Source organism: Leptonychotes weddellii, chromosome 4 (assembly GCF_054177405.1).
Source record: "Leptonychotes weddellii isolate Sample4059 chromosome 4, ASM5417740v2, whole genome shotgun sequence".
Lineage (NCBI taxonomy): Eukaryota > Metazoa > Chordata > Mammalia > Carnivora > Phocidae > Leptonychotes > Leptonychotes weddellii.
This window is the reverse complement of record NC_138372.1, coordinates 158390477-158404221: the sequence shown is the minus strand read 5'-3', so window position 1 is coordinate 158404221 and position 13745 is coordinate 158390477. Positions and strand designations below refer to the sequence as shown.

The window sequence follows — 13745 nt, the reverse complement described above, 5'->3', positions numbered from 1 at the left end:
CTCTCAAACTAAAAAGGATCCCAGTAGTGTTAGTATATTCCTGTTTCCACTGGTTGGTATGCATACTGAATAAATAATAGTGTTACCCGGAAAAATTTAGGTAAAAGAAACAGTGATGGAAAACAGGGTAGAAGAGGTCTTAAGTTGCATTCTTGATTCCACTACGAATCAGTCTGGTGTTCCAGTGAATGCCTAAGCTTGTCTATCAACAGCACTCCACCCCCACTCCAATCTATTATTTTTTTAAAAGAGAAAGAACACTTTGGTAACCTGCATCTTAGGTAGGGAACAAAACAAAAGGAAAAACAAAACACACACGCAAATACAAAAAACAAAAAGCAAAATCAACATGGGGGGAGCAAGTGTCTTCTTGTGGTGGAGGTTAATAGGCAATAATACTCCTCTCCTGTCACTTCCTTCTGTAAGTCAGCAAGAAGGAAATACATCCACCAGGGGCCTCTGCTCATTTGTTCTTCATTTAAGGACAATTAGACAATTCCTACATCCCCTATCCCCAAGGAAAACAACGCGAGCAAATGCTTTCTCTAACTACCGCATGACCTGGTAACTCTCGAAATAACGGAGGTTATGAAATCTACTTTGTGCTAACTTCCAGGGACATGCAATAAAATAGAGCGCAGGGCTTGGAAGTAAGCCAGAACTAAGTCTTCGTTCTCTTTTATACTGTTTCCTTTCTGTGAACTTTTTTTCCAACCGTGAAGTTTCACAGCATTCATTCTCGAAATAAACTGAAAAGCTTCTCGAGCTGTCCAAGTAAAAAATTCTTTTCTGTGACCTTTGGCAAGAAATACATTCTAGGAAAGAAAAGGAAGAAGCAAACGTCTGTTTACTACCTAATGACTATTCCTTTCTCTCCAGGTCTCTGGGCAAGAAGAGGCGAAGGGGAAACGCCAACACCAAAGCTCTTATTCCCTCTCTCATCTCTACACTGGCAGGTGGCGTATGCCTTCCAATTTCTCTTTAAAGCCGTCAGCTCGGAAAAATACGAAGTGAGCAAGCAGCGAAGACCCCCACATCAAGCCCTTGCTCTAAGAAGGCAAGCGGGATTCCCAGTGGCCGACAGAGACTCCAGCGTTCAGAGTGTCACCAACCCTCGGGTTGATTACTTACCAGCTGGATTTAAACCCGCTCCGACGCGGTGGCGTGGCTTGGGCGGAGCCCCGTGGCCCGGGTGGGCGGGGCGGGGGTGGGGATCCCGGAGGCTCTGCGCCGTGTGGGAAAGACCTGGGCTCCGGGAGCAAGCGTCTGTCTCTTTAAATGCTAGGGGCTGCGCTCCCGCCCGGGGGAGCCCGGAGCCGGATCTACAATCCCGTCCCTCCCGCTCCGGCGCTTGTTGCTCGCCGGGTCCGAGCGGGAGCTGCCGCCGCCGGGCACCAAGGCTGCTTCCTTCTCCGCCTTCTCGCGCCCCACCTCCCCCGAGAGCAGGTTGAGGGGGAGCCGCAGCCCCAGCAGGAGGGAGGGGTGCGGTGTAAACAGGCATTGCTCCCCACCTTCAAGTCTTGGGGCGCTACGTAGCCGCGGGGGCAAGACATGCGTCGCTCCCCCCTGCCCAGCCTCGCTGCCACCGGCGCCTGGAGAGGAGCGATTGCGGATCCCACACCTGCAAACTCACCTTAGAAGTCTCAAGGTGCGGCTGGGGCAGAGGGGCCAATTCCCCAAGGCCTCCACCTCTCTGCGGGTAAGTTTTCGCAGGTAACCCGAACGTAAGGGCGGGTGAGCGCGCGGGGGAGGGGCGGGCGAGACGTGGGGAGAAAGCGCCGCAGGTGAGCCACGTAGGGTGGCTCACCTGCGCGGGCCGAGCTGCGGGATCCTCGCCGGTTTCCCCGAGGTTGGAGGCTTGGGAGCCGTCTCAGGGGCTAAGTTAGGGCCCTGGGGTAAAGGGAGGGTTAAGAAAAGGGGGGTTGGAGTAAAGTTTCTCTTCTTTACCTCCTGCCTGCGCTTGGCAGGTAGGGCGCCGGCGGAAGCGGTTAGAGCTGCTGATGCAATGGGCGTTTGCCCGGGCGAGGTGAAGTGCTGGGGGCGGGGTAGAGCTAGAGTTGCCCGGCCTCCTGCGACCGTGACCCTGGAGGTGGAGATCGGAGCTTCCCCGTAAAATGGCTCCAGGTGCTCGGCCCCCAGGCCTTCTTCCTCCTCTTAAGAAATCGTCCTTTTCATGGAGGGGTTCCTACATGGCTTTCTTGCTTTGCGCTCCCAACAGGTGGTCTCCGCCCCTGTCCGGGGACCCGTGCCAATGACCCTAGTGGTGGTTTCGCTTTCTCCCCTCTCGGCTGTGTGAACGTGTATCCGCAGCGTGATGGGTAACCAGGTGGAGAAACTGACCCACCTAAGTTATAAGGAAGTTCCCACGGCCGACCCGACCGGCGTGGACCGGGACGACGGGCCCCGCATCGGGGTCTCCTACATCTTCTCCAACGACGACGAGGACGTGGAGCCGCAGCCGCCGCCCCAGGGGCCGGATGGTGGCGGCGGCGACGGCTTGCCCGACGGCGGGGACGGGCCGCCGCTGCCACCGCCGCAGCCCTACGACCCGAGGCTGCACGAGGTGGAGTGTTCGGTGTTCTACCGCGACGAGTGCATCTACCAGAAGAGCTTCGCGCCGGGCTCCGCGGCGCTGAGCACCTACACGCCCGAGAACCTGCTCAACAAGTGCAGGCCTGGCGACCTGGTGGAGTTTGTGTCGCAGGCGCAGTACCCGCACTGGGCTGTATACGTGGGCAACTTCCAGGTGGTGCACTTGCACCGGCTGGAGGTGAGCAACAGCTTCCTGACGGACGCGAGCCAGGGCCGGCGCGGCCGCGTGGTGAACGACCTGTACCGCTACAAGCCGCTGAGCCCGGGCGCGGTGGTGCGCAACGCGCTGGCACACGTGGGCGCCAAGGAGCGCGAGCTGAGCTGGCGCAACTCGGAGAGCTTCGCCGCCTGGTGCCGCTACGGCAAGCGCGAGTTCAAGATTGGCGGCGAGCTGCGCATCGGCAAACAGCCCTACCGGCTGCAGATCCAGCTCTCGGCGCAGCGCAGCCACACGCTCGAGTTCCAGAGCCTGGAGGACCTGATCATGGAGAAGCGGCGCAACGACCAGATCGGGCGCGCGGCGGTGCTGCAGGAGCTCGCCACGCACCTGCATCCCGCCGAGCCGGACGAGGGCGACAGCGACTCGGCGCGGACTACGCCGCCTCCCGGGCGCGCCCCTGCGCCGGCCCGGGAGGACGAGGCCCGCCAGGCGGTGGTGCACTGAGGGGCCCCCTGAGTGCGGAGTCTTGAGAGGGAGCCTTCCGCAGCGGCCGCCGCCGCCCCCTCCCTCCTCTCACTCCCTCCTCCAGCACCTTCCGGGCCCCATCTGCGCTCCAGGGCCCTTTGGAAAAAAGGAGCGTTGGCGAAATAGCGCAGCCGGCTGTGGCTTGAGCTTGTTATCTTGGACGGAGGAGGAAGGGGGAGCAGGTAGGAGCACTTTGGCCGGGGGGCACTTCCTGCCCTCCCGTTGGATCAGTCTTCCTTTCCGAGGTGGGCCAAATGGTGGACTTGCTTGATACTTAATCCTTGCTGGACCCGGGTCCAAAATCGACCCTTCTTACGCACTCGGGGGTGGAGGCAAGTTCGGAGTACCAGTGCCTGCTATTGCGTCCTTCCTGCTTCCCCTCCTCCCCTGGGCTTGGGGGGTGCCCTGTACTGAGGCCTGAGAGGGTTTGTGGGGGCGCCCTGCCAGCACGGAGAGCTGCAGATTTGCTACCCCCGCCCCTGAGGGGGGCGTGTGGGAGTGTGGGGTATGGGAAGCCGAGTGATTTACTTTGGGGGATTCCTGCGGTTTAAGGCTGGAGAGACCAGGCCCAGGTCTGGGAGCAGCAGACCACAACCAAGCAGCTCCCCCGTGAAGTGTAATAAATAGTTGGGTAAACTTGGGCTGCACAACAAAGACTTTGCTACCGCCCCCTGCCCACCCCCACCGCCAAGTAATTCATCTTCTGGAGCTGACTTCCAGGAGAGTCCCCTGCTCCAGCCACCACTTCCCAGGTTCCCAGTAAATCATCGTCACAGGCCAGCTAGGAGAGGGATTCAATTATGATTCTGTCTTGCCGCCTTTGTTTCTAGCCTGCTTTTGTAGGCACTTGGAGCCGCGTTCTTACCAAAGGAAGGAAGCCCTCTGTGTCTCTGATCTAATTAAAACTGCTTGGCTGTGTTCATCTGCAGGTCACATAGGGGGTTCGCTGGTGCCACCCCATGAAGTATCCACTACAGAAGCAGTCAAATGGGGTTGCCCTCGCAGAAATTAGTTAATTTCCCACTCATCACCTAACCCCCTTCCTGGACAGTGAAGGTAACCTTTTGTAAACTGTAAGGCTTTGGTGGTGGACCTGTGATTTTTTTTTTTTTTTTTTTTTTTTTTTTGCCTCCTCACTGCCCCATCCCCCTCACTCACTTTTGTTCTGCCGGTGATAAAATCTTAGGCTTGAGGTCTATTCAGTGATAAGGTGTTTTGCTAGCCACACCTGATGCAATTTAATCAAGAGGCAAAGTCTTGTTATATCGCAGCCTTCTCTTTGTTCCTTGGAGAACTCTCCCTCCCCCCTTTCAGTGCGATTTCGCAATTAAGAGGGGTGACAGCCATCACAAATTAAATGCCACCTGGTGTAGTCAGCACCGAATCTGGTGACAGTCCTAGGGCACAGGTTGGTGGTTGTGAGATGTGTTGGCAGCAGGCTGGCCTGTACTCTTGGGTTCTGCTGCTGATCCTGTTTGCTGTACTGTGGGGCTTCTAGAAATTTTTACAGCCCATCTCCTGTATTCACGTGAGCACTTGGATGATGTGTGCCCTCGATTTCACAGTGCTGTTTTGCTGCAGATTGGTACTGCTAATGCCGTCCCAAAGTCGCATGAAGTTTTCCTTTCTCTTGGGTGTCATTTTAGATGACACCGAACAAGTCCTTTTCTGAACAAATTCTTAGAGTTGGAATGGAATCCTATTTGAGCGTCGTATAAAACCCAATCCTTGGGTTTTCTCCCTGGGGGTTTCTAACTCATGCAACAAGACTTGAAGGATTTCCTTGTATACTTTTTTCAAACTTGGAAGTTGATGCCATAATTTTTCAAAGCCTAGACTGTTGTAGCACCTCAATGTGAATTTAATTTTAGGGGCATTTGCTGTGTTCCCTGTTCTCACAAGCATCACCAAGCAGGTCCTATCCCTTTGCTACAGAGGAACCACACTCAGCCATAGTCTGGGACTTTGGAGAGATGTCAGTCACCTGTGGGAAATGTAGATCTAGTTTTCATGTGTAATAATCTCTCAGCTTTGTGTTTATATTCTCTTGTTCATGGAAAAGCCAAGCAAGGTAAAAGATATTTAGGAGAGCCTCACACATCTAACAGATACGGGGTTTTTTTGTTTTTATGCTTAACACGGTAGTTGAAAGACTAGTGTGCAGACAGCAAGAGGGGAGAACAGAACAGAACAGCACTGTCTAGCAGCTCTGGGCTGGCTAACCAGCTAGCTTTTCCACTCGCCTATCTCTGTGGGCCTCCTTTGCCCTCAGTTAGAAAGTGAATGTCATTGGTCCCACAGAGGTAGGTACACCAGTGACTGTTGTTACAAAGGAACTGCTTTTTGTGGGAAGTCTCCACCTGAAGGAAGAACTCTTAGAAAATCCACATCTATAGTAGTAGTCTGCCTCTAGACAAGAGGTTTTTTGAAAATGAACTAGAAGAGAAAATCCATCCACTCCAGAGACTGTTTTCCCATGTCATGCGAGCATTTTTACTGGCTACCAGAGGTGTGAAGTACGTAATACGAAGAATGATTCCATTGGAAGTTTTCTTAGGGCTCTCTGAGGCTCTAAAGCACCAACCAACCAATGGAGGCTCCAAGAAAGGGGAATCTGTCCATGCAGGCCTTTCCTCAAGGTGGCAGTGTTGCGGATAAGTGAGTTCACAATGTCCAGGCTATGGCTACATCTGGCACTTTAAAAATATATATATATTTAATAATTTTTGTTTCTCCTTGGGAATAAGACTTTAGAACTATTTTGTACTGTGAATTATGTATGTTCTTTGAAAGAAATACTGATTCTAACGTTCTTCAGAAGCTGTGGCAGGGATAAGCAGGACCCCGGACTGGATCACATACTAAAAGCAATGAAAACAAATTCTATTTTCTTATTTGAGCAAATATTTTATTGAGACTGCTTATGTATGTCAGAGGAGCCCCCAACATCAGCTACACAACTTTTTGTATCAAAAGAACTCGTGGTTTTTGTAGCTTTTATTCCACATGTAATTTAAAATGACTTTATAGCACTAAAATGCCTATAGCAGAAGACTTGACAAACCAGACCTTTAAGGAAATTTTTAGTTTTTATGAAAAATTACACTTCAGTGGTTCAACTTCTCGTGTCTTCCGTGCTTCTGGCCCTAAGAGCACCACTAGACAACACGACAACCACATGGAAACATATTTTTGGAAGCAAAACTTTAATTTTATACGACATACGCTATGGAGAGTGAAGGAAAATTAATGACTACTTGTTTTCTATTTTTTTTCTTAACAAAATGGAATCCACTGTGTTGAAGACTCTTGATATCATGTGATTGTCTAACCATTTTTTTTAAAAAATACATTAGAATAAAATCTACGATCATGGTCAACAAATGGTTTTGTTTGGAAAGTTACATTTTATTTGTGAAAAAAAATTTTTTTTTAAAATCATGGTAACTACAAACTTGACTGGTTTATTCAAATTTTCACTATGTTTTGTTAGCTATAATTCTTGTGACCCCTGGAGAATTACATTAACTAACACAGTAAATTCTGTGTATATTTTATTTCCTAGTGAATTGTGTAAACTGTATTTTTGTTGAAGAATGTATGTTAAATCAATGTTATGTTCTCATACTACTTCTTGAGAAGGAGGTTCCGATTTGAAATTGTATCATTTCCTTCAAAATGAAGGGCAGTGTTTAGTTAAATAAAAGATTGATGACATCTTTTGAACCACTTCCTCTCCACTCTCTTATTAAAATAAAATCTGTCAAGTCCTTTTGGAAAATGCTGTAAGGGTGTCCAATAAACCATCTATCTATTAGTGTTAATTGAATTTATATTTTTTCCACTTGTATACCTCTTTCTGCCGTATGTGGTTTAAAAAATCAAGCTGCAGTTTTTCTGAGAATATTGGTGTGTCTCATCTTTACATTGCTCAGTAAACATTTTGATGAATTCATTTAGTGACAAAGCCCTCCTTGCATTTGCTCTGCGAGAATTAATCACCCATTGTTCCTAGGCGCTCAGTGTTCCTGAAAAATGTCTCATAAACATAAATTTTCAGTGCACATTGATTTTCAGAATCAATGCAAACATTGCTGATCACCACACTCCCATATTGGAATCTACACTGGGGCGTTTTGGTATTAAAATCAGTTGCATCTTGGGTGATTGCAGTTTCAGACAAAGGGAGTGCACTCACTGGGTAATTGAATTATAGAAAACGGACAAATGTGACCACTTGGCACTGTTGGCATAATAAGGGATGCAGATGCCAGCAGTCAGTAGAAGAGCAGGTGTGGCATCTGGCACTGGTGTGTGGGAGGCCCCCAGCACTCCTTTGGCTAGCACCTGAAGCCACTGCGCCAGTCCTGTGCGTGAGGTTCAAAAGCCTGGGCGTTGTCAACGGGCTCTTAGGGATACGAAGAACCGGGAATGCCGAAGGTGATAGGGAGCTCAGCAGCAGGGAGGCCATTTATCCCTAGAGTGGGAGTCCTTAATTTATCATGGTTCTCCTTGCACACGAAAGTGAAGGGAGGGGAGCCTTCTACAGAATGTGCCTTTATTCTTGGTTGATCTTGGTGTAGGCTGCTCTTCCAATTTCTGCTATGTGGACCGAGCTTGCTTAATGTAGGAAAATGACATGTTTGGAAGCATTTAAAAAGACCTCCAAAATGAACAGACCCGGAATACGTGCAGAAAGGCTTTTATTTCCTTTTACTGAATTAACTGGGGGAACTGCTTTTTGAACAAATACAGCCATTTTATCTGCAGAGTAGATGCAAGAACGATTGGTGTGCATTTGCAATCACAACAAGATACTAGTAGGTATTAATGAAAGGGCCAGAGGATGCTGGACTCCAGCCTAGGTACTGGAACATAGAGATTACCAGCAATCTCCCTGCCCCAGAGTTTGTTTCTCAGGGGAAATCAATTTTACTCCTCTGTATAGGACAGATTATAATAAAGGTGGCCCTGTAAAGTGCTGATGGTTGGTAGGTCTTCAAATAAAGCAGATGGGTGTAGGTTTAATTGGAGTACTCCCATTAGAGAATTCAGACCAAAATTCTGAAGGTACAGATGGTGGCAAAAAGGATGTTAACTAATATAACTAATATTCACGAAGTACTTAACTGGGAGGCTCCTAAATTCTCAGTGCCTAACATACAAAGATAAACTAGATCTTTTCTGTCTTCAGTTTTAGTTTCTGTCTTCAGTGTCACTTCATCTCAAGGTGCTGTCATCTCTATGGTTTGAAGAGGGTGAGGCAGCAGTGGTTTTAGGATGGATAGAACAGGGGGAGCAAGTGAGTGACCCTGTCCTTCCCTCTCCCAGAACTCCATTGCCAGCCAGGTTATGAAGTAGAGTGTGAATTCAGGCCTTTGCCTGATACGATTGAGGCAAGTGGCACAGATCAGGCTGGATGGAAGCAGAGGGAAAACAGCCCAAGTGACGGCCTTCATGCCGTGGTCTTGGAGTCATGATTACAGAAGACGTTATTTCGTTCACTTGGCCAATACAGGCCACTGCTAGAATACAGACCTCGGTACCTTGTCAGGGGTGGCCATCAGTGACTCAAAAGATGAGCTTTGCTGCATTTTTGGGGGGAAACTTGTACAACAATGTACTTAACTTCCAAGGTTTGATGACCTTGATAGTGCATTCATTTTAACCTCGTAACTGAGGATTCTCAGTGGTTAGGCTAAACTAACTAACCACTAGGTACAGGGTCTGAGCCAGGCACAAAGAACTGAGGAGTGGGTAAGTCTTGACAGTCAGACTCCCTGAGCTTCTCTACTCTGGGCTCCGTACTCTTAAGCCGGTAACCTTGGGAAAAGTTAAATACTTGCTTGGAAGTTTTATTTTATCTTCTGTACAATGTGACTTACGGACATAGGTCAAATTCACTCAACTCTCTGAATTTCAGTTGTACTTGAAAAATAGTATGTATATAATATTATAATCAGACTAAAATAATATCTACTTCAAATGGTTGTGAGCACAAAATGAAACAATGTACATAAAGCCCAGATCAATAGCTATTATGATTGACTAGAGAAAATCTAGGATATTACAGGTATTCAAAAACCTTATTCAAAATGAAGTTTCAGTCTGGGACAGAGAGGTCTTCCCTTTAGTTAATGGAGTATTTCTTAGCTACAAAAAACTGGTAAGATAAAGAGGTAACTCTAGTTAAAACTTCAGTCGTTTAGCCACTGCTAGAGGGTTTGAAATGTCTCTTGGGCTTTGATCTTTAGTAGATGAACCGTTTAACTTGTTTATAATATTTTATTCAACAAATATTGCCTAAGAACTTTTAAGGTACTAGGTGCTGGAGAGCCGAGGGGGGATTAGAAGTGCTAGATAATATTAACACTGATAAGGTCGCCTTGCCCGCCCCCCCCCCTGCCCCGTCCAGTGTTAATTATCACAGTGGCCTTTCTGGACAGCTGCTGATAGCTTCATTTTATAGTTGAGGACATAGGTTTAGAGAAATGAAACCATTTGTCCCTGGTCGCATAGCTAATAAGCCACAGCTTCTGGCCTGGACTAGGAATGCTGGTCTCCAAAGCCCCAGGCTAGGATCCCTCCACTGAAAGATCATCTGGCCCCTCCTACCCTTTGGCTGCCCTTCCCTTCTCCGTACCCAGGGAGAATACAGAGAACCTTATTCTGCTCCAGCTTTTGCCATGCAGCATTATCTGAGAGGCAGGTAGATTTTCACTCTTGTTGCAGCAACTCCAAAGGCAGTGACCCTCAAGGCAAGAAGAGGCAGAAAGAGGGGAAGCAACTCTCTGAGTAACAATAACAAGCCCTGGGTGAATGTTGACCATTTCCTAATTATCTCCACCCTTCCGTGGCTGAGCATTGTGATAATCCGTACTCCAACTGACCCTCTTCTGTCTGTGCTTTTGTGACTCCCTTTCCCCTTTCAGGCTGAGTTCAGGTCACACGGTCCTACTTCAGATCTCACTCCAGCCCCTGACTTGCTGTGTGACGTTGGGCAAGTTAGTAACTTCTTTAAGCCTCCTTGACTTACATAAAAATTGGGGCTATTAGGACTGTCTAATCCATAGGGCTGTTCGTTGGCTTCCATGAGATAATGTAAACCAAGCGCATCGTGGAGCACTTAGGTGTGCCGTGAGCGCCATATTGGCCCCGCCGCACATGGCGTGACTACAAATATGATACATGACCTTGAGCAAGTCCCTTTACCAACTAGGAGCCTGGATCTACATTTCTGTGTGGAGTACCCGACTCTAGCGGGAGTCCCTGACAAGATTCCAAGCGCAACTTTATCCTTTGAGATGGTTCTAGAAGTTGCTAGTTGCTATACTTAATTATAACCAATTAATACTAATTAGTACTTCTTCCTTGCCCGTAGCCCTAAACCTCATTCAGGTAAACAATTAATATGTAGAAAAATTAACATGTAAACGCAAAAAAGTAATAGTAAGATGACTGACTTTCAGGGAGTGCTTTTATTATGAAAAGTAAGGATTTTACACACAAAATTTTTTTTGAACCGGCAAATTTTGTCATAATCTTTAATATTAGAAACCAAATCTGGGCCATGGATGAGGAAAAAGGTGATGATAAGAGTAAATTAATCTGTATCTCCTTTGGAAATGGTATTTTCTCTGGAAAAAGTATTTCGTTGTTTTTTGCTGTTGTTCTGTTTTTGTTTAATTTTGCTTTTTGAACACTGATATTCTTTCTTTCTTTTTCTTTTTTTTTTTTTTTTTTGCGTACCAGGGTACATTTGTCTTTGCTACCTGACTATACTGTTGGCCAATACATCAAAGCCCATGGAGAGAATTCTCTTGTATCTCAATGGATATGCATGATTTATCCTACCTTATTCTAATGGGGTCTATTTCTTTTTATATATTTCAGCAAGAGCAAGGTTGTTCATAGAGCCATAAAGCATCAAACGGTGGCAGTTCTTTGTGCTGACATCTATTTTAGTACTTTAAAAAAAAGAGTAATAGACTTTATTTTTTAGAGCAGTTTTAGGTTCACAGCAAAATCGAGTGGAAAGCAGAGTTCCCACATACCCCCTCTCCCAACCCCACAGCCTCCCCCAGGGTCAGCGTGCATTGTCACGGTGGCACGTGGTTACACTGGATGAACCAACCCTGACACATCATTGTCAACCATAGCTACATTAGGTTTCACTCTTTGTGTTGTGCCTTCTATCCTTCTGAAAAATGTATCCACCATTACAGTGTCACAGAAGAGTTGTACACAAGACACATCTCCTTCATTTCTTTCACTCCCAAGCGAGGAATTGGACTACTTTCAGCTGCTCTTACCAAAACTTAAAAGGCACTTCTCTGCACAGGGCCCTTCTGTTTTCTTTGCCGTTCTGAATGATGTGTCTGGCTAGAATTGCAATTCATTCATTCTTTAAGTTTGTATTGACGCCCTTCAGGGCTTCCCCCTGGGGCTAGAAAGAGGAATACCGTGTGGCCCCTGTGCTGCAGGGGCCCACCCACATTCTGCTGAGCAAGACAGACAGGCACACGGTAAGTGCAAGACCTGTGATGAAGTTGTGTTGATGGAGAACTTTGTAGCACCGTGAGGGCTGGACGTGTGGACGTGTTGGCAGCTAACCCCCCACGGTGGGGATGGGGAAGGGTCCAGAATAGCCTTCCCAGGCAAAGTTAAGCAGATAGGAGGAGGTCTGATCAGAGGAAGACTCTAACATAATCCTGCTTCCAACTCATCAACCCTTTATTTTGGAAGCAAAACACACATCTGTCTCTGGATGTGGCTGGCGGGGGGAGGGGGGACGTGAGAACAACTACTATAAATTGCTTAGTAATTCCTTTTTTTCTTCTTCGTAGTGCTGATACAGATCTCAGCCAACTAGGGCACATTATCGAAAACTCCGAAAGGATAATTTCACTGCATTAAAAGTGTTCTGTTCTCTTTAGCACCATCATCCAGCTGACTTCAGGCATAGCCAAGCAGCTGCAATACAGTTGGGATTGAGGCTGCTTTCTCTGTGTTTGAAGGAACCCAAGAGGCACTGTGGAAAGCATTGCCTGGCATGGGAGTGAGGCCTGGATTGTCAGCCCCACACCTCCCTTCATGTGCCAGTCGGCCAGATGCCCTCGCCTGGCTCGGGAGGCCGTAGTGTATTCATTTGTAAAGTGGGAATGATGTGTCACCCACCATGCGAGGTTTTGGAGTTGGTGATATACACAAATCACTCAGAAGTAGTCCTGGCAGGAAGTTTTATGCTCAGGGATCGGTTGCTATCACTAGCCATTTTCTCTTTTCCACTTTTGCCCTGTGTTCATGACTCACCAAAATCTCACAGGTGAATTGCAGAGTGGAGCAGGTTAAGCCAAAGAAACTTAAGATGGTCAGAGATGATGCAACATTTGGTTTTGTAATGGTTAAAACTCTCTGGCTCCAGAGGTTTGGAGAAAAATCATAAATATATGTGCATACACACACACACACAATCATAAATATATGTGCATACACACACACACACACACACACACACAAGCCAAGTGCATCATTTCATCTGAATCTTTAGTTTCTCCCCAGCCTGACAACCTAGGAGATAAAGCTCAGGCATTGATATCATCCTATCATCTTTTTTTTTTTAAAGATTTTATTTATTTATTTGACAGAGAGAGACACAGCGAGAGAGGGAACACAAGCAGGGGGAGTGGGAGAGGGAGAAGCAGGCTTCCCGCCGAGCAGGGAGCCCGATGCGGGGCTCGATCCCAGGACCCCAGGACCATGACCCGAGCCGAAGGCAGACGCCTAACGACTGAGCCACCCAGGCGCCCCAATATCATCCTATCATCGTAAAGCTGTAACTGTTTTATTACCTCCTGGTTAGTGCCTCTCTCTGCCTGCCCTTTCAGCCTATGAATGTTTTTTATTAATATAATTTTATTACTTTTTTCTTACAGTTAAAAAATAATATGTGCTTAAAAGAAGTTCAAATACCAATGTGTATAAAGTAAAAGAAAGGACATTTTCCATTGCCATCTTTCACCTTGTTCCCCCTGTAACCAAGGGTTATCAATATTAGGTGTGCTGTGTGTTCCTTCTAGATTTTTTTCTATGAACATTCAGACATGCTCAGCTGCATGTATTTTTCCCAGTGTTTTTAAATTAGATCATGCCACCCATATTACTGTGACACTCCTTTTTTTTACTCATTAATAAATCCAAACCTTCTTCATATTATTACAGGAAGTGTCTAGAACATTCTTTTTAAACAGCTGTTTAGTATTTCGTAGTAAAAAGCTTCTGCATATTTATGCATTTTTTTCCATTGATGCTCATTTCAACTATATCCATTTTTTCCTAATTATAAATGATACCACATTTTTGTTATACCTGTTCTTGGCATGTATGAGAGTATTTCTGAAGGAAATATAATCATTCAAGTGAAATTTCTGGATTAAAGATTATGCAAAATTTAGAGGGTTTTTTTTTT

At 46.8% G+C, this 13745-nt stretch overlaps 1 protein-coding gene across 1 annotated transcript; it reads left to right on the top strand.

Annotated features, from left to right (window-relative positions):
* Positions 1-1271: 1271 nt before the first annotated feature.
* On the top strand, positions 1272-7003 carry LRATD2 (LRAT domain containing 2). Its single transcript, XM_031030359.2, has 2 exons — positions 1272-1699; positions 2219-7003. The coding sequence occupies exon 2, from the start codon at positions 2315-2317 to the stop codon at positions 3254-3256; it is 942 nt and encodes a 313-aa protein (XP_030886219.1). The 5' UTR covers positions 1272-1699; positions 2219-2314; the 3' UTR covers positions 3257-7003.
* The last annotated feature ends 6742 nt before the right edge of the window (positions 7004-13745 follow it).

Excerpts from the sequence above, each read along its gene's own strand:
- LRATD2 (XM_031030359.2), top strand. The coding sequence starts at position 2,315 with ATGGGTAACCAGGTGGAGAAACTGACCCACCTAAGTTATAAGGAAGTT.